The sequence below is a fragment of the Ranitomeya imitator genome, chromosome 2, assembly GCF_032444005.1.
Source record: "Ranitomeya imitator isolate aRanImi1 chromosome 2, aRanImi1.pri, whole genome shotgun sequence".
Lineage (NCBI taxonomy): Eukaryota > Metazoa > Chordata > Amphibia > Anura > Dendrobatidae > Ranitomeya > Ranitomeya imitator.
This window is the reverse complement of record NC_091283.1, coordinates 274,859,118-274,879,852: the sequence shown is the minus strand read 5'-3', so window position 1 is coordinate 274,879,852 and position 20,735 is coordinate 274,859,118. Positions and strand designations below refer to the sequence as shown.

At 44.9% G+C, this 20,735-nt stretch overlaps 1 protein-coding gene across 1 annotated transcript in view; it reads left to right on the top strand.

The window, feature by feature from the left end:
• Positions 1 to 2,218: 2,218 nt before the first annotated feature.
• LOC138666908 (oocyte zinc finger protein XlCOF8.4-like) overlaps positions 2,219 to 20,735 on the top strand; it is a 31,564-nt gene continuing 13,047 nt past the window's right edge. Inside the window, exons 1-4 of the mRNA XM_069755092.1 lie at positions 2,219 to 2,318; positions 2,401 to 2,524; positions 2,608 to 2,705; positions 2,904 to 2,994. Of these exons, the coding sequence (XP_069611193.1) occupies positions 2,295 to 2,318; positions 2,401 to 2,524; positions 2,608 to 2,705; positions 2,904 to 2,994 (337 nt within the window). The 5' untranslated portion in view covers positions 2,219 to 2,294. The remainder of the gene's footprint in view (positions 2,319 to 2,400; positions 2,525 to 2,607; positions 2,706 to 2,903; positions 2,995 to 20,735) is intronic.

Genomic DNA, 20,735 nt, shown 5'->3' with positions numbered 1-20,735 from the left:
TCTTTGTCTCATCTGTCCATAGAATACTTTTCCAGAACTGAGCTGGCTTCTTGAGGTGTTTTTCTGCAAATTTAACTCTGGCCTGTCTATTTTTGGTATTGATGAATGGTTTGCATCTAGATGTGAACCCTTTGTATTTACTGTCATGGAGTCTTCTCTTTACTGTTGACTTAGAGACAGATACACCTACTTCACTGAGAGTGTTCTGGACTTCAGTTGATGTTGTGAACGGGTTCTTCTTCACCAAATTAAGTATGCGGCGATCATCCACCACTGTTGTCATCCGTGGACGCCCAGGCCTTTTTGAGTTCCCAAGCTCACCAGTCAATTCCTTTTTTCTCAGAATGTACCCAACTGTTGATTTTGCTACTCCAAGCATGTCTGCTATCTCTCTGATGGATTTTTTCTTTTTTTTCAGCCTCAGGATGTTCTGCTTCACCTCAATTGAGAGTTCCTTTGACCGCATGTTGTCTGCTCACAGCAACAGCTTCCAAATGCAAAACCACACACCTGGAATCCACCCCTGACCTTTTAACTACTTCATTGATTACAGGTTAACGAGGGAGACGCCTTCAGAGTTAATTGCAGTCCTTAGAGTCCATTGTCCAATTACTTTTGGTCCCTTGAAAAAGAGGACGCTATGCATTACAGAGCCATGATTCCTAAACCCTTTCTCCGATTTGGATGTGGAAACTATCATATTGCAGCTGGGAGTGTGCACTTTCAGCCCATATTATATATATAATTGTATTTCTGAACATGTTTTTGTAAACAGCTAAAATAACAAAACTTGTGTCACTGTCCAAATATTTCTGGCCCTAACTGTATATATACAACAGTAACTTTTAAATAATTAGTGTTAGTAGCTATGCAATTTAACAGTAGAGGGAATAACAACAGGTTTAGAATAAACAAGGAAGTCTTTCACTAGATAACGTTAGTGTCCTTTTTACAAAGGTGATGCACCCAGTCTTGGGAGTCACCACGTGAGTTCTCACTCAAAGCTCTGGTTCTAGCAGGGGTCACCGACTGCCTCCTGACCTGTACTCCTAGGGTACCGTCACACAGTGGCATTTTGATCGCTACGACGGCACGATTTGTGACGTTCCAGCGATATATCCGTGACGTTCCAGCGATCTCGCTGTGTCTGACACGCTCCTGCGATCAGGAACCCCGCTGAGAATCATACGTCGTAGCAGATCGTTTGAAACTTTCTTTCGTCGTCTAGTGTCCCGCTGTGGCGGCATGATCGCATGGTGTAACAAAGGTGTGCACGATATTGTATACGATGTGCGCATAGTAACCAACGGCTTCTACATCGCACATACATCATGAAATTATCGCTCCAGCGTCGTACATTGCAAAGTGTGACAGTAGTCTACGACGCTGGAGCGATATTGTTACGATGCTGGAGCGTCACGGATCGTGCCGTCGTAGCGATCAAAATGCCACTGTGTGACGGTACCCCTAGTCCCATCCGACCCCGTTACTGTTGATAGCTGGAAGTGACAGCCCTGCTTACTCGCGCCGTTCGCCCTCAATCACAGGCGTGCCTCTCCTGTTGCAGTTTCTGCATGGGTCTTCTCTGCTTGACCGCCAGCCGATGTCTCTCAGGCGCAAGGCGGAGAGGACTGGGCTTCAGCTCTTGACGTGCATAGTCAGGCCTCGGAGACTTGACCAGCGCAGCGCGCACCTTCTGGCTGTGACCAGTGTAAGCCATTCTTGGGGATATCTTCTGGGAAATCCAGAGCTTGCCAGATGGTTACTGACATCTGGGTGGCATAGACTCCCCTCTGAGGCCTGCCACGCTGGTCTCAGTGGTGTCTCTGGTGCATGTCTGCCCCGCTCCCTTCCCTGGTGTCAAATATCCTTGTGGATGGGCGCGCAAGGGTTTTATACCAGCGAAGTCTTTCCTGTGGGTCACTTTATCCAGTCAAGCACACAAGATCCCTCCCTCTGCAAACTTTCCAGTAAACTTTGGTTCCACTTGATTTTGGCTGGCCAGCAGATGGCAACCTCTCCTCATCAATGCAGCTCCTGCAAGAGTTCTCCAGATATATCATGGCTTCTTTTTACAACAGCATTATTATCTATGTGAAAAACAGATGGACAGAATATGGAGAGGTGAGGACTCTGGAAATATCTGTAGTGAGATTTATTAATATGTCTCTCCATAACCAGGATTACACAGTAATGAAGAAGACCTCTAGTGAGCGCTGTCAGGACCCTGTGTCTGAGGGTTGGGGAAGACCACTGATCCCAATCACGGGGCCTCCACCTCACCCCCTGATAAGATGACTGAGCTGCTGACTGGAGAGGTGACACTGCTGGGAATGCTGGGACATTATACAGTAACACTATGAAGGGATCTGGGGATGACGGTATCATTGTATGTGTCAGGTTCCTATAAGGTGTCAGGATGTCTCTGTCTATTTATCCATGGAGGAGTGGGAGTATTTAGAAGGACACAGAGACCTGTACAAGGACGTCATGATGGAGGTTCCCCAGCCCCTCACATCACCAGGTAATAGACAAGACTAAATACACATGGCCTTTAATTATCTGTATGTAAAGAATGAATTCAGTCCCTGTATGTGTTTCCTCCAGTTCTATCCAGTAAGAGGACAACACCAGAGAGATGTCCCCGTCCTCTTCTTCCACAGGACTGTAACCAAGAAGATCTCTATGTTCCTCAGGATCATCAGGTAGATGGAGAGAAGGTGTCATGAGATCTCCCCTATGATGTGTAGATGGCTGTGAAGGTCTTGTGCTCAGTCTTGTTTTATCCACCAGTATTAAATGTTTTATAATTGTGTAATGAGCACGGTGGAGATGGCAGGATTAGAGCTGATCATAGATGTGAGTTCTGCATCTGTCTGTGACTTTTACAATATTTGTTTCAGGGTGAAGATCTGACCCATATTAATACTACAGAGACATATGTGACGGGTGATGAGTGGTGTAAAGAGGAGATTCCTACATATGGCTACCCAGGTGAGTAGTGACCACTAGGGTTGAGCGACCTTTACTTTTATAGGATCGGGTCGGGTTTCACGAAACCCGACTTTTTCAAAAGTCGGGTCGAGTGAAATCGGCCGATCCTATCAAAAAGTCGGGGTCGGGGTCGGCCGAAACTCGAAACCCAATGCAGTGCATTGGGTTTCCAATGGTTCCCAGGGTCTGAAGGAGCGGAAACTCTCCTTCAGGCCTTGGGATCCATATTTAAGTGTAAAATAAAGAATTAAAATAAAAAATATCGCCATACTTACCCTCTGACGCGCCCTGGTACTAACCGGGAACCTTCCTTCCTTAGAATCAGCCTTCCAGGACCTTGCGGTGACGTCGCGGCTTGTGATTGGTCGCGCGGCCGCCCATGTGACCGCTCGCGCAACCAATCACAAGCCGCGACGTCACCGCGACGTCACCAAAGGTCCTGGAAGGGTTGATTCTTAGGAAGGAAGGCTGCCGGAAAGAAGCAGGGCGCTTCCGAGGGTGAGTATATTCCTATTAGGTATATACTCACCCTCGGACGCGCCCTGCTTCTTTCCGGCAGCCTTCCTTCCTAAGAATCAGCCCTTCCAGGACCTTCGGTGACGTCGCGGCTTGTGATTGGTCGTGCGAGCGGTCACATGGGCGGCCGCGCGACCAATCACAAGCCGCGACGTCACCGCAAGGTCCTGGAAGGCTGATTCTAAGGAAGGAAGGTTCCCGGTTAGAACCAGGGCGCGTCAGAGGGTAAGTATGGCGATATTTTTTATTTTAATTCTTTATTTTACACTTAAATCTGAATTCCGATACCAATTCCCGATATCTTAAACATATCGGGAATCGGTATCGGAATTCCGATTCCAGATTCAGAAGATCGCCAACTTCATGGCCGACCCCACACAGGGGTCGGGTCGGGTTTCATGAAACCTGACTTTGCCAAAAGTCGGCGACTTCTCAAAATTGCCGACCCGTTTCGCTCAACCCTAGTGACCACTAAATACAGAGAAGTCACAGATTCTACTGTAATTATATGTTGAATTCACAAAAAGTTGCCCCTAAATAACAACACCCCTAAATGAAAAGGGGTGGTGTGCCACTAACGAGGAATATATTTCACGGTTATGGTGACCAGAATTAATTGATCCCAAATAAAGTGGTACTTTAAATAAAATTAATTTTTTATTGACATAAAGGTTAAAATACATTCAGTAAGAAAAAGGTGCTAGATCCAAATATAGAGGGACTAAAGTGCCATTGGATACTCCAAACCAGTGGCCGCACATAAAGTGAACACCTAAGAATAGCTGCAGCGATAATTCATTACAACAACTTATTCACATTAGCTACACTGATATACCACAAAAGGAGGATTCTCAATCATGCCCCATGTGTTAAACTAAATACTAGCTGCATAAGCATGCTTGGCTTTCACTGGGGAAACACTTAGTAAGAAGTATACTCCTGATAGAATGTCAGATAAGTTTGAATGCAATGATACCGGAAAAACGAGTAAGGTATGAATAACACATTACCTACTGTCGGCCTACTGTGTGGAGATCCCTGGCATCCCTCTGCCTCGACGCGCGTTTCGCAATGCTTCCTCGGGAGACGTGTCTAGGCAGGGGGAAGGCCAGTCAAAATAACAGTGAATGCCGTGCTAATTAGACGTGGTGTGATTATGGAGGACCCGATATATCGTCACTTCCGGAAGTAATGATGTAGCCATGGTACCGCTAAAGGAATGTAAACAATGCAGGAGCTGGAGTATGCGGCGCATGCGCGGGTCAAACAGACCTTTGCTGAAGGTGGAATGGGTTGCGGTCATGTGAGTGCGACGACCCAGTCATCTGTTTAGATGATGTAGGTACGTCGCTCCACTGCAGTCCGCTTGCCATCATCCTGCCTGGTCCGTAGTCCGCGCATGCGCTCTGCTCCTAAGTGTCTGTAAGGTAATGCAGGGATATAAATACATATGCCGATGGACGTAATTGCAATGGGCCAGGTCTGAATGCTATAAAAAAATCTAATGTGAAACTATCTCGCTTCCTCAAGCTCAATGTGGACAAATCTGAACTCATTATCTTTCCTCCATCACACATATGTTCCCTACCTGATCTATCTATCAAAATAAATGAAATCACACTTTCCCCCTGTCCCCAAAATCCGCTGCCTCGGAGTAACCCTTGACTCTGCCCTGTCCTTCAAACAGCACATCCAAGCTCTCGACACCTCCTGTTGCCTCCAGCTCAAAAATATTTCCAGAATCCGTCCTTTCCTCAACCCACACTCTGCCAAAATGCTTTTGCATGCCCTAATCATCTCCCGCCTCGACTACTGCAACTTACTCCTCTGTGGCCTACCTTCTAACACTCTCGCACCCCTCCAGTCCATCCTTAACTCTGCTGCCCGACTAATTAATCTCTCTCCTCACTACACTCCTGCTTCACCTCTTTGCAAATCCCTGGCTCCCAATTTCCCAGCGTATCCAGTTTAAATTACTAACACTGACCTACAAAGCCATCCATAACTTTTCTCCTCCGTATATTTCCACACTAATCTCTCAATATCTTCCCTCACGTAATCTCCGGTCCTCCCAAGACCTCCTCCTCTCCTCCACGCTTATTCACTCCTCACTGTTCCCTTTAACATAGAACAAAAATGTACCAATGAAAATGCTCACAAGCTGGGGGTAGAACGGGTTCAATAGCTAGTCCTGGTATATGGCCCACATCCTTGTATATGCTCCCCCAGCCTGGTATATGCTCCTCCAGCCTGGTATATGCTCCTCAAGCCTGGTATATGCTCCTCCAGCCTAGAATATTCTCCTCCAGCCTAGTATATGCTCCTCCAGCCTGGTATATGCTCCTCCAGCCTGGTATATGTTCCTCTAGCCTGGTATATGTTCCTCCAGCCTAGAATATTCTCCTCCAGCCTGGTATATGCTCTCCCATCCTGGTATATGCTCCCCCATCCTGGTATATGCTCCCCCATCCTGGTATATGCTCCCCCAGCCTGGTATATGCTCCCCATCCTGATATATGCTCACCCCATCCTGGTATATGCTCCCCCATCCTGGTATATGCTCCCCCCATCCTGGTATATGCTCCTGCATCCTGGTATATGCTCCCCCCATCCTGGTGTATGCACCCCCTTCCTGATATATGCTCCCCTATCCTGGTATATGCTCCCCCCATCCTGGTATATGCTCCCCCATCCTGGTGTATGCTTCCCCCCCCATCCTGGTATATGCTCCCCCAGCCTGGTATATGCTCTTCCAGCCTGGTATATGCTCATCCAGCCTGGTATATGCTCTTCCAGCCTGGAATATGCTCCCCCATCCTGGTATGTGTTCCCCCATCCTGGTATATGCTCCCCCCAGAGTGGTATATGCTCCCCCCAGCGTGGTATATGCTCCCCCCAGCCTGGTATATGCTCCCCCCAGCGTGGTATATGCTCCCCCATCCTGGTATGTGTTCCCCCATCCTGGTATATGCTCCCACATCCTGGTATATGCTCCCCCCAGCCTGGTATATGCTTCCCCCAGCGTGGTATATGCTCCCCCCAGCCTGGTATATGCTCCCCCCAGCGTGGTATATGCTCCCCCATCCTGGTATGTGTTCCCCCATCCTGGTATATGCTCCCCCCAGCCTGGTATATGCTCCCCCCAGCCTGGTATATGCTCCCCTTATCCTGGTATGCGCTCCCCCATCCTGGTATATGCTCCCCCCATCCTGGTGTGTGCTCACCCAGCCTGGTATATGCTCACCCAACCTGGTATATGCTCCCCCATCCTGGTATATTCTCCTCCAGCCTGGTATATGCTCCCCCATTTTGATATATGCTCCCCCAGCATGGTATATGCTCCCCCATCCTGGTATATGCTCCCCCATCCAGGTTTATGCTCCGCCATCCTGGTATATGCTCCCCCCATCCTGTTATGTGCTCCCCCATCCTGGTATATTCTCCCCCAGCCTGGTATATGCTCCCCTCGATCCTGGTATATGCTCCCGCATCCTAGTATATGCTCCTGCATCCTGGTATATGCTCCTCTAGCCTGGTATATGCTCCCCCAACCTGGTATATGCTCCCCACATCCTTGTATATGCTCCCCCATCCTGATATATGCTCCCCCATCCTGGTATATGCTCCCCCATCCTGGTATATGCTCCCCCATCCTGGTATATGCTCCCCCCATCCTGGTATATGCTCCCCCCATCCTGGTATATGCTCCCCCCATCCTGGTATATGCTCCCCCATCTGGTATATGCTCCCCCAGCCTGGTATATGCTCCCCCATCCTGGTATATGCTCCTCCAGCCTGGTATATGCTCCCCCATCCTGGTATATGCTCCCCCATCCTGGTATATGCTCCTTCAAGCTTGGTATGTGCTCCCCTTGTTTGGTATTTGTCCCCCATCTTATTATATGCTCCCCCATCCTGCATGTACAGCTGTTTTTATATATATACATATATACAAACGAACAAACAAAAAAACACTAAACCTTTCCCCCGCTCCCCTGCTACATGTTGTCTGCGTTAAATATTTTTACATTTTGTTGAAGACACTGTGTACGATTTTGTCTTCAATAAAATAGCGCCAGAGATTGCGCCATTCTTGTTGTCCTCCCTGTCACTTCTATTAACGCTGGATGTGTCCTTCTGACACTGGCCACACTGTGCAGGCGCAGTCTATACCGGCTTCGTACACAAGGACGCGTCCAATACTACATTATAGCATTATAGATACAGTCATGGCTGAAAGCAAATTTTGGCAAAGTGCCAACAATTTGGTCTGGCCCGGAGATATCCGTTTCATACGTGTGGCAAAGATGTGCCATATCTGTATCACATGTACCTGCGCCTGGGAATCAGCGGTACTGTTTGCGCTGATCCCCGGCGCCGGGTGTTACAGACAGCTCACATCATTGTCCTGTGCTCAGCCTGCGATCAGCGGGAGTAGGGGACAATATTGAGAGTTGTATTCAGCCCCCGCTGTCTAAATAGTGTTATTCTATGAACATGCTGCGACTGTCCTTGTATCTCGGATGACACTCGACAATGCAAGTCACTGGGTGAACGAAAAATATCATACGTCACTTGGACCATGCGAGCGCCGTCCGATTTTTACACACCCTTGTCCTTTGAAAAGTCGGCAATTCATCTGCTGCGTACAGTAAAATCACAGCGTAACTCAACAGAATTTTATTAGATAGATATAAAAATGTCAGTCACATATAGAATTACTACAGTGTGTGCAGCTTACTCTACATGTATTTTCTTACTTACTAAATTATTTTCTGAAAAAAAAAACTGGCGTGGGGTCCCCCGACAATTTATTAACCAGCAGAGGAAAAGCGGACAGCTGGGGGAAGATGTTTATAGTCTAGGAAGGGGGTAATACCCATGGAGCTTCCCAGGATATTAATATCAACTAACAGCTGTATACTTAGCCTCTCCTGGTTATTAAAATGGGGGCCTCCTAAAAATAATGATGTAAAGTCCCCCTATAATTAATAACCAGCAAAGGCTTGGCAGATAGCTGCAGGCTGATATTAATAGCCTACAAAGGTACCATGGACATTTCTCCCCATTCCAGACTAAAAACATCAGCTCTCAGCCACCCCAGAAATGGCACATCTACTATATAATTGTCTAAGGGTCACTTTCTGTCTGTCCTTCTGTCACGGTTATTCATTCGCTGATTGGTCTCGGCAGCTGCCTGTCAAGGCTGCCGTGACCAATCAGCGAGGGGCCCAGTCCGGAAGAAAATGGCCGCTCCTTACTCCTATGCCTATGCGGCATCAATAGTAACAAATGTAATGTTAAAAGTAATAATAAAAAAAACAAAAAACCTGCTATACTCACCCTCCATAGTCGCTCGCGCCAGCCACCATCTTCCTTTCCAGGTTCCTGTGGCAAAGATGGTATGGCAGAAGGACCTGCCATGACGTCACGGTCATGTGACCGCGACGTCATCACAGGTCATGCGCTCATACCAACCCTCGGACTGGAAGCTGCCGTGGACTACAAGGGGCCCTTGGAAAGGTGAGTATACAGTACGTTTATTTTTTAACCTGTCACAAACCTGGCTGGGCAATATACTACGTAGCTGGGCAATATACTACGTGACTGGCCAATATACTACGTGGCTCTGTGCTGTATACTACTTCGCTGTGCAATATACTACGTGGCTCTGTGCTGTATACTACGTCACTGGGCAATATACTACGTGACTGGCCAATATACTACGTGGCTCCGTGCTGTATACTACTTCGCTGTGCAATATACTACGTGGCTCTGTGCTGTATACTACGTAACTGGGCAATATACTACGTGACTGGCCAATATACTACGTGGCTCTGTGCTGTATACTACGTCACTGGGTAATATACTACGTAACTGGGCAATATACTACGTTACTGGGCAATATACTACGTGGCTGGGCAATATACTACGTGACTGGGCAATATACTGCGTGGCTGGGCAATATACTACGTGACTCTGCAATATACTACGTGGTTGGGCAATATACTACGTGGCTGGGCAATATAGTACGTGACTGGGCAATATACTACGTGACTGGCCAATATACTACGTGGCTGGGCAATATACTATGTGGCTGGGCAATATACTACGTGGCTGTGTAATGTACTACGTGACTGTGCAATATACTACGTGGTTGGGCAATATACTACGTGGTTGGGCAATATACTACGTGGTTGGGCAATATACTACGTGGCTGGGCAATATACTACATCACTGGGCAATATACTACGTGGTTGGGCAATATACTACGTGACTCTGCAATATACTACGTGGCTGGGCAATATACTACGTGACTGGGCAATATACTACATGGACTATGCAATATACTACGTCGACATGCATATTCTAGAATACCCGATGTGTTAGAATCGGGCCACCATCTAGTATATAAGATGCACCAATTCTGGCACTTACCCCCATTCTTCTCACTTGCCATGATGCGGTGGCAAGTGGGGTGATAGTTGGGGGGATTGATGTCACCTTTGTATTGTCAGGTGACATCAAGCCCAGAGGTTAGTAATGGAGAGACGTCTTTACGACATCCACATTACTAACCCCGTAGTCAAATTTGTATAAAAAAAACCGCACACACCCAGAATAAAGTCTTTAATTTAAAGAATGACACAGACTCCTTTTAACCCCTTAACCCCCGAGGGTGGTTTGCATGTTAATGATCGGTAAAATATTGGATAATACCACCGATCAGGTCAAAAAGTGTACGTAGGAAGGTAGAGCTGAAGGAGTCCATATCTCGGGTTAGATTGTTCCTTTATGTACTTTGGCATCAAATTTACTTGCTCCCTCTGGCTCTTATTCGTTGTATGCAGACTATAGGGCAATTAGTAAAGATGCCTGATGGTATTATGTTGTATGGTGGAAATTTTTTTTTTAACCCCTTCCCGACCCATGACGCCACGTAGGCGTCATGAAAGTCGGTGCCAATCCGACCCATGACGCCTATGTGGCGTCATGGAAAGATCGCGTCCCTGCAGATCGGGTGAAAGGGTTAACTCCCATTTCACCCGATCTGCAGGGACAGGGGGAGTGGTAGTTTAGCCCGGGGGGGTGGCTTCACCCCCCCGTGGCTACGATCGCTCTGATTGGCTGTTGAAAGTGAAACTGCCAATCAGAGCGATTTGTAATATTTCACCTATTATAACTGGTGAAATATTACAATCCAGCCATGGCCGATGCTGCAATATCATCGGCCATGGCTGGAAACACTAATGTGCCCCCACCCCACCGATCGCCCCCCCAGCCCTCCGATCTGTCCGGTACCCCCCCCCCCCCTGTGCTCCCCCCCACCCCATCATACTTACCGATCCTGCCGGGGTCCGTCCATCTTCTCCCTGGGCGCCGCCATCTTCCAAAATGGCGGGCGCATGCGCAGTGCGCCCGCCGAATCTGCCGGCCGGCAGATTCGTTCCAAAGTGCATTTTGATCACTGAGATATAATCTATCACAGTGATCAAAATAAAAAAAATAATAAATGACCCCCCTCCTTTGTCACCCCCATAGGTAGGGACAATAAAAAAATAAAGAATTTTTTTTTTCCACTAATGTTAGAATAGGGTTAGGGCTAGGGTTAGGGTTAGGGCTAAGGGTTAGGGCTAGGGTTAGGGTTTCGGTATGTGCACACGTATTCTGGTCCTCTGCGGATTTTTCCGCTGCGGATTTGATAAATCCGCAGTGCTAAACCGCTGCGGATTTATGGCGGATTTACCGCGTTTTTTCTGCGCATTTCACTGCGGTTTTACAACTGCGGTTTACTATTGGAGCAGTTGTAAAACCGCTGCGGAATCCGCACAAAGAAGTGACATGCTGCGGAATGTAAACCGCTGCGTTTCTGTGCAGTTTTTCCGCAGCATGTGTACAGCGATTTTTGTTTCCCATAGGTTTACATTGAACTGTAAACTCATGGGAAACTGCTGCGGATCCGCAGCGTTTTCCGCAGCGTGTGCACATACCTTTAGAATTAGGCTATGTGCACACGGTGCGGATTTGGCTGCGGATCCGCAGCGGATTTAGCTGCGGATCCGCAGCGGATTGGCCGCTGCGGATTCGCTGCAGTGTTCCATCAGGTTTACAGTACCATGTAAACCTATGGAAAACCAAATCCGCTGTGCCCATGGTGCGGAAAATACCGCGCGGAAACGCTGCGTTGTATTTTCCGCAGCATGTCAATTCTTTGTGCGGATTCCGCAGCGTTTTACACCTGTTCCTCAATAGGAATCCACAGGTGAAATCAGCACAAAAAACACTGGAAATCCACGGAAAATCCGCAGGTAAAACGCAGTGCCTTTTACCCACGGATTTTTCAAAAATGATGCTGAAAAATCTCACACGAATCTGCAACGTGGGCACATAGCCTTAGGGTTAGGGTTGGAATTAGGGTTGTGGTTAGGGTTGTGATTAGGGTTATGGCTACAGTTGGGATTAGGGTTAGGAGTGTGTTGGGGTTAGTGTTGGAGGTAGAATTGAGGGGTTACCACTGTTTAGGCACATCAGGGGTCTCCAAACGCAACATGGCGCCACCATTGATTCCAGCCAATCTCGAATTCAATAAGTCAAATGGTGCTCCCTCAATTCCGAGCCCCGACGTGTGCCCAAACAGTGGTTTACCCCCACATATGGGGTACCAGCATACTCAGGATAAACTGCACAACAATTACTGGGGTCCAATTTCTCCTGTTATCCTTGTGAAAATAAAAAAATGCTTGCTAAAACATCATTTTTGAGGAAAGAAAAATGATTTTTTTATTTTCATGGCTCTGCGTTGTAAACGTCTGTGAAGCACTTGGGGGTTCAAAGTGCTCACCACATATCTAGATAAGTTCCTTGGGGGGTCTAGTTTCTAAAATGGGGTCACTTGTGGGGGGTTTCTACTGTTTAGGCACACCAGGGGCTCTGCAAACGCAACGTGACGCCCGCAGACCATTCCATCAAAGTCTGCATTTCAAAAGTCACTACTTCCCTTCTGAGCCCCGACGTGTGCCCAAACAGTGGTTTACCTCCACACATGGGGTATCAGCGTACTCAGGAGAAACTGGACAACAACTTTTGGGGTCCAATTTCTCCTGTAACCCTTGGGAAAATAAAAAATTCTGGGCTGAATAATTATTTTTGAGGAAAGAAAACGTATTTATTATTTTCACGGCTCTGCATTATAAACTTCTGTGAAGCACTTGGGGGTTCAAAGTGCTCACCACACATCTAGATAAGTTCCTTTCGGGGTCTAGTTTCCAAAATGGGGTCACTTGTGGGGGGGTTTCTACTGTTTAGCCACATCAGGAGCTCTGCAAACGCAACGTGACGCCCACAGAGCATTCCATCAAAGTCTGCATTTCAAAACGTCACTACTTCACTTCCGAGCCTCGGCATGTGCCCAAACAGTGGTTTACCCCCACATATGGGGTATCAGCATACTCAGGAGAAACTGGACAACAACTTTTGAGGTCAAATTTCTCCTGTTACCCTTGGGAAAATAAAAAATTGGAGGCTAAAAGATCATTTTTGAGAAAATATATATATTTTTTTTTCATGGCTCTGCGTTATAAACTTCTGTGAAGCACTTGGGGGTTCAAAGTCCTCACCACACATCTAGATTAGTTCCTTTGGGGGTCTAGTTTCCAAAATGGGGTCATTTCTGGGGGATCTCCAATGTTTAGGCACACAGGGGCTCTCCAAACGTGACATGGTGTCCGCTAATGATTGGAGCTAATTTTCCATTTAAAAAGCCAAATGGCGTGCCTTCCCTTCCAAGCCCTGCCGTGCGCCCAAACAGTGGTTTACCCCCACATATGGGGTATCAGCATACTCAGGACAAACTGGACAACAACATTTGGGGTCCAATTTCTCCTATTACCTTTGGCAAAATAGGAAATTCCAGGCTAAAAAATCATTTTTGGGGAAAGAAAAATTATTTTTTATTTTCATGGCTCTGCGTTATAAACTTCTGTGAAGCACCTGGGGGTTTAAAGTGCTCAATATGCATCTAGATAAGTTTCTTGGGGGGTCTAGTTTCCAAAATGGGGTCACTTGTGGGGGAGCTCCAATGTTTAGGCACACAGGGGCTCTCCAAACGCGACATGGTGTCCGCTAACAATTGGAGCTAATTTTCCATTCAAAAAGTCAAATGGCGCTCCTTCCCTTCCGAGCCTTACCATGTGCCCAAACAGTGGTTTACCCCCACATGTGAGGTATTGGTGTACTCAGGACAAATTGCCCAACAAATTTTAGGATCCATTTTATCCTGTTGCCCATGTGAAAATGAAAAAATTGAGGCTAAAAGAATTTTTTTGTGAAAAAAAAGTACTTTTTCATTTTTACAGATCAATTTGTGAAGCACCTGGGGGTTCAAAGTGCTCACTATGCATCTAGATAAGTTCCTTGGGGTGTCTAGTTTCCGAAATGGGGTCACTTGTGGGGGAGCTCCAATTTTTAGGCACACGGGGGCTCTCCAAACGTGACATGGTGTCCGCTAAAGAGTGGAGCCAATTTTTCATTCAAAAAGTCAAATGGAGCTCCTTCCCTTCCAAGCCCTGCCGTGCGCCCAAACAGTGGTTTACCCCCACATATGAGGTATCAGCGTACTCAGGACAAATTGGACAACAACTTTCGTGGTTCAGTTTCTCCTTTTACCATTGGGAAAATAAAAAAATTGTTGCTGAAAGATAATTTTTGTGACTAAAAAGTTAAATGTTCATTTTTTCCTTCCATGTTGCTTCTGCTGCTGTGAAGCACCTGAAGGGTTAATAAACTTCTTGAATGTGGTTTTGAGTACCTTGAGGGGTGCAGTTTTTAGAATGGTGTCACTTTTGGGTATTTTCAGCCATATAGACCCCTCAAACTGACTTCAAATGTGAGGTGGTCCCTAAAAAAAATGGTTTTGTAAATTTCGTTGTAAAAATGAGAAATCGCTGGTCAAATTTTAACCCTTATAACTTCCTAGCAAAAAAAAATTGTGTTTCCAAAATTGTGCTGATGTAAAGTATACATGTGGGAAATGTTATTTATTAACTATTTTGTGTCACATAACTCTCTGGTTTAACAGAATAAAATTCAAAATGTGAAAATTGCGAAATTTTCAACATGTTCGCCAAATTTCCGTTTTTATCACAAATAAACGCAGAATTTATTGACCTAAATTTACCACCAACATGAAGCCCAATATGTCACGAAAAAACAATCAGAACCGCTAGGATCCGTTGAAGCGTTCCTGAGTTATTACCTCATAAAGGGACACTGGTCAGAATTGCAAAAAACGGCAAGGTCTTTAAGGTCAAAATAGGCTGGGTCATGAAGGGGTTAAAAAAAGGGTGTTTTCTACTCACCGTGCTACAAGATTTGCAGCGCTCTGCAGGAGCGTTTGACAGTATATGTATATTGTGTGTGTTTAATTTGGTATTTATGTTGGTGTTTTTTGACGCCTGAGGCCTTTTTAACGGATCTTATTAAAAGTTATTTTTTATAATTTAACTCCAGCTCTACCTTGCTACGTACACATGTTAATGATCGGGCCAATTTTTACAATTCTGACCACTGTCCCTCTATGAGGTTATAACTCTGGAACGCTTCTATGGATCCTGGTGATTCTGAGATTGTTCTCTCGTGACATATTGTACTTCATGATATTTCTTTGATATGACTTGCGTTTATTTGTGAAAAAAAAAAATGAAATTTGGTGACAATTTTGCATTTTTCCAACTTTGCATTTTCATGCCCTTGAATCACAGAGATTTGTCACACAAAAAGTAACATTTCCCACATGTCTACTTAACATCAGTACAATTTTGGAACCAAATTTTTTTTTTTGTTAGGAACTTATAAGGGTTAAAAGTTAAACAGCGATTTCTCATTTTTACAACAAAATTTTTTTTTTTTAGGGATAGAAAATACCCAAAATTGACAGATTTTACTGTTATAGTTTGCAGGTGTCATGACCCACTAGGAGAGCCCATAAGGAGCCAAAACAGCAGAACCCCCCATAAATGACCCCATTTTCTGAACTACACCTCTCAATGAATTCATCTAGGTGTGTAGTGATCATATTGACACCACGGATGTGTCACAGTATTTTATACCATTGGGCAGTGAAGACAAAATTACTACATTTTTACCACCAAAATTTTGTTATAGCCAAATATTTAAAATTTTCACACAAGAAGTTAGTAAAAAAGGCAACAAAATTTGTCCCACAATTTCTACTGAACTTGGCTATAGCCCATATGTGGCTGTACAGTACTGATTAGCCATACAGAGAGGCTCGGGAGGAACGGAGCGCTGTTGGTCTATTCAAGTGAATGGGTCTGTGCACATGTCGGCGATGACGTATTATCTCGTCCATGGTCAGACGGGCCCAGGGCACATGGACGAGATAGTACATCGGATGTCAGGAAGGGGTTAACAAGCGCTTCCGGAAATTGCGCTGGAATTCCGCCCACCGGTGACCCACGTCACGTGATCACAGGTCACTGGTGGGTTGGCATGACAAGTGGAGGTCTCCTGGAGACCTCTATTGTTGTCACTGCCGGCTTGCTGTGAGCGCCACCCAGTGGTCGGTGCTCATAGCAAGTGAGTAATTCTACTACATAGAAGTGAACTGATCCTCGCCTCTATGTAGCAGATTCGATCGGGTTATTGCAGCTTCTAGTCTCCTATGGAGGCTGTTTAAGCATACCAAAATAAAAAATTTTAAATATAAAAAAAATCTAAAAGTTCAAATCACCCCATTCAAATTAAACAATGAAAAAGCCCCAAACATACACATATTTGGTAACGCCGCGTTGAGATCTATTTAAAAAAATATGGATTGACCTGATCGCTAAACGGCATAGCCAAACTGCCAGAATTTCATTTTTTTGGTTGCCGTGACATTGCATTCAAATGCAAAAACGGTCGATCAGAAGATCTTATCTGCACCAAAATGGTATCAATAAAAACGTCAGCTCAGCACGCAAAAAATAAGTCCTCTCCCAACCCAAGATCACAAAAAATGGAGACGCTATGGGAATCGGAAAATGGCGCAATTTTTTTTTTTTCAAAGTTTGGACTTTTTTTTCACCACTTAGATTAAAAAAAAAAAACATTTTATGTCCAAAAATGGTACTACACCTGAGGAGCAGATTGCCTTTGTTGTGGATTGTATAGAGTTTATACTAACCCACATATTCTTTCGGTTTGGGATGCACTATTACTCCCAGCAGTGGGGGACTGCCATGGGGACCAGGTTCGCCCCCAGTTATGCCAACCTGTATGTGGGCAGGTTGGAGCAGGAAACCATCTACCAGGGTGGCTCAATGCAGGCAAACCTGGTCCTATGGCAGCGTTTTATTGATGACATTGTTTTTATTTGGTCTGGTTGTCCCAATTTATTGTCCTATTTTATTAATTAATTAAATAAAAATCAATATATTTTAAATTTTACAGCTACCACCAGCACCAAAGAAATTATTTTTTTAGATTTGAAAATTTTTATAGAGGAAAACTACAATTCAAACTCAAACCTACCATAAACCCACAGATTCCAACAACTACGTTTTGTGGAGATCAGACTGAACTAAAGGAATCCATCTTGTCTTCTTCCTGAGAAATCTCGCTTACAACAAGATACATTTCTGCTGACTTGACATTTCCTTTTATGGAAGTAATCATGTGTGCATTCCTTCTTTCAATAGCAGCCTTTCATTCACCTTCCAGATGATGAAACTTTCTACTGATAAAGACTGGTATAGATTGTTTATGTAAGAGATAGTGAAATATGAGCGCTTGTGCGCATGTCTGTAAAAGAATAATTCTTTTCTATATAAAGGAAGGGCAAAGCCCAGAGAGAGAGATGTGCTCCTGGGCTTCCCCTGTATATGATCACACAATACCTTGTTTGCGTGTCATTTACTCAGGATCCCTACCTCTAGTAAGCCAGGGACTGAGAAGGACTTAACATTTCTTTGGCGCACCGAACAGGGACCCGAGATGAGAGTATTTGCTCGAGATTCACCTGCAGATACGGACAATGGAAATCTGGGATAATGGACGGCAAATGAACTGAAAAACCTGGCCAGGTAAGAGACATTATTAGTTCTCTTTTATCTGCCTTGTATTATCCGAAAGATCTCTATGAGCCGTGTCACGCTGGGTTAGTCTAGTAGTGAGTAGATACCTATAAAACTCGGGTTACTATATTGTATAGATTTATGAGTCCTGTCCCTGGCAGTGTGTGAACAGTGTGAAGGTTGTGGTATGTTGTGAAAGAAGAGCAAAAGTGCGTAGAAAAATAAGCCGAAATAGTTGGGGTATAAGCCTTATACACGGAAGTCAGCCTAACTGGGTCATGTGGTTGCGTCCTTTCGGGGAGACCTCCGCCCATGCTTGACTCTCATTTAAGTGCTTAACCTCCTTCATTTCTGGATAAGGTTTGATAGAATGAGCCCAGGACGCGGGTCCATGAGCCTGGGACAAGTATGCTAACTGACACAGAAAGTTTTGTGATCTGTATGGTGTTGCTGGGTCTGTTTGCGTGCATAATAGCACTTAAGTACATTCTGCACATTAGAAAGAATGGAGCAGATCAGCCCTTCAATATTTTAGCTCCCTAGGAGAGAAGGCAACGAGACATCACCTAGGATAAGTGATTGTCCAAACGTCACCTGGGGTAGAAATAGCTAATATTGAAAAAAAAATAAAAAAGAAAAATGGGAAATAAACAGACAAAAACCGTCTTAGGACAAGTGGAAGCAGCAGATATCATACAGGAAAGATGTGGGAAGACAGTCAGAAGTCAGATTAGAAGGGTAAGAGAAAAATTGGGAATTTCAGAAGCACTTATGTTCAGTACAGAATGGGAAAAACTGAGTAAAGAACGAGGTGGAATTATCAAAGACAATGGGTGGGAAGAAATCATACACTGTATGATAGAGGTCTCAAAAACAGCTAAAGAGGAGAATTGGAAGTATGATCCAGACACTTCCAAATGGATTATGGGGAAGGGAAAAAGTTGTGACATAATCCCACCACCTTACCTAGATCCAAAAGCCCAATCATTTGTACCATCTGGAGGAGCAGAAGGAGGAAAACAATTTCCAGCCTTGTATCCCAATCTTGGTGGGGTAGGAGGATGGGTATGTTCACACTGTGGACAACAAAATCCAGATTGGAGAAATGATTGCCTAGTCTGTGGTACACCTAGACATGGCGCTGTACTTGCCCCTGTTAGGGTAGTACCAAGACCCTTTAGGGAACCTGGTGCTGACGGGGTAATGGGAACTAGATATCACCAGACCCGACAGTATTTTCCTTGGTCCCCTGCTGAAGGTATGTCCCTCCTGCATAATGCGCCTGATCCCACTCAATATCCCATCCGATTTGCACAATACATACAACAAATCATGCAGACTCATGCTGGGGTCTGGGCGGACGGGGAAGAATTATGTAGAATGAAAATGTCCCCCGGACTTTTTCAGGAATTATTGACACACCTACAGCCCAATAGACCAGTGGCAGAAGGGGGTGCCTTACAGACAGAAGCATCAGGTACCCAGTTCACAGAGGCATTAATAATTTTCATGAGAGAAAAACAGAGGGAAAGGGGATCTACGGGTGTGATTATGCAGAAATTTGGGCAAAGTATTGAAGAATATAGTCAAGAATTAGAAAATAGCTTTAGGGATGAAGGATTGGATTTGACTGATGCTTCAGTAAGGAGACTTTTTACAAAACAATTAATAGAGGGGCTAGATCCGAAAATCAGAGAAAAATTTAAATCCTCTACTCCAGATTGGAGAACAATTGAACAACCAAATATTGTGAAACAACGATGTTTAGGAATAGTCATGGATATGAGAGAGAATCGTAAGCCTGTTAGAATAGCACAAGCTAATACAGGAGGAAGAGTGAGACACAACTTTCCTTGCCACTACTGTAAAAAGCTAGGTCATTTCCAAAGAGAGTGCAGGAAGAAGTTGGCAGATATAAAGTCAGGCAAATTTGTTCCCAGAAATAACCCTCCCCAAACGGACAACCAGCAGAAATCTACCATCATAGATGGTCCCATACCAGATTCAGATTGACTCGATGTGTTACAAACTTCCCTACCAGCTAGAAGACCTATGATACAGGTGAATGTGGGGGGGAGAGAGATTCCATTTTTGATAGATACAGGTGCAACTTCCTCAATTTTGAATCAAGATTTTCTTCCGAATCCGGAAGATATTTCAGAACAAACAACTTTTGCTGAGGGTTATGATGGGGTAATTCGAACACTGCCATATACTGTGCCCCTAGAGGTCTCATTAGGACCTAAATGTTTTGCATCCAGATTTTTGTATGCCAGAGGTGCCCCAACATGTTTGTTAGGAACTGATGTCCTAAAGAAATTAGAAGCTAACATCAATTTTAGGGAAGATGGCACAGTTATACTGACTATCCCTGATGATGCAGAAACATTAGAACAATATGTTAGAATTCAGGCTTTTGAGGATTATGCTGAAGAAAAAGAGTACACCACAGATCTAGACCTCTCAATGGTCCCAGAAACACTGTGGGCACAGGGTGACACCGATGTGGGACTATTGCATATCTCTCCTGTAAAACTATCTGTGCAACCAGGAACTGTTCTCCCACAGCTCAGACAATACCCTGTGAGTGCCCAGCAGGAACTAGCGATTACAAAACAGATAGAGGGATATAAAGAGAAAGGAGTTTTGGTAGAGATACAATCACCTGCTAACACTCCTCTGTATCCAGTCAAAAAGAGAACTCTTGATAAGAGTTCTATGCCCAAATATCGTATGGTACATGATTTAAGAGAAATAAACAAAGTTCTAGATCCAATCACCCCAGTTGTACCCAATCCTCATACGTTACTATCACAGATACCAGCCAGTTCTCAAGTATTTACTGTAATAGATCTTTCAAATGCATTTTTCTCGGTTCCTTTACACCAAGATAGTTTGCATTTGTTTGCATTTACATTTAATGGCAAACAGTTGGCGTGGACACGCCTTCCACAGGGAATGATACACTCCCCTACTCTTTATTCAAATGCCCTACAAACAGTCCTTCAGAGGTTTGAACCCGAACCACAGGTAGTAATTTTGCAGTATGTGGATGACCTACTACTTTGCTGCCCAGATCTAGAAACTGCAGAAAGGTCCACTGTGAGTTTACTATGTTTTTTAGAAAAAGAAGGGTGTAAAGTGAATAGA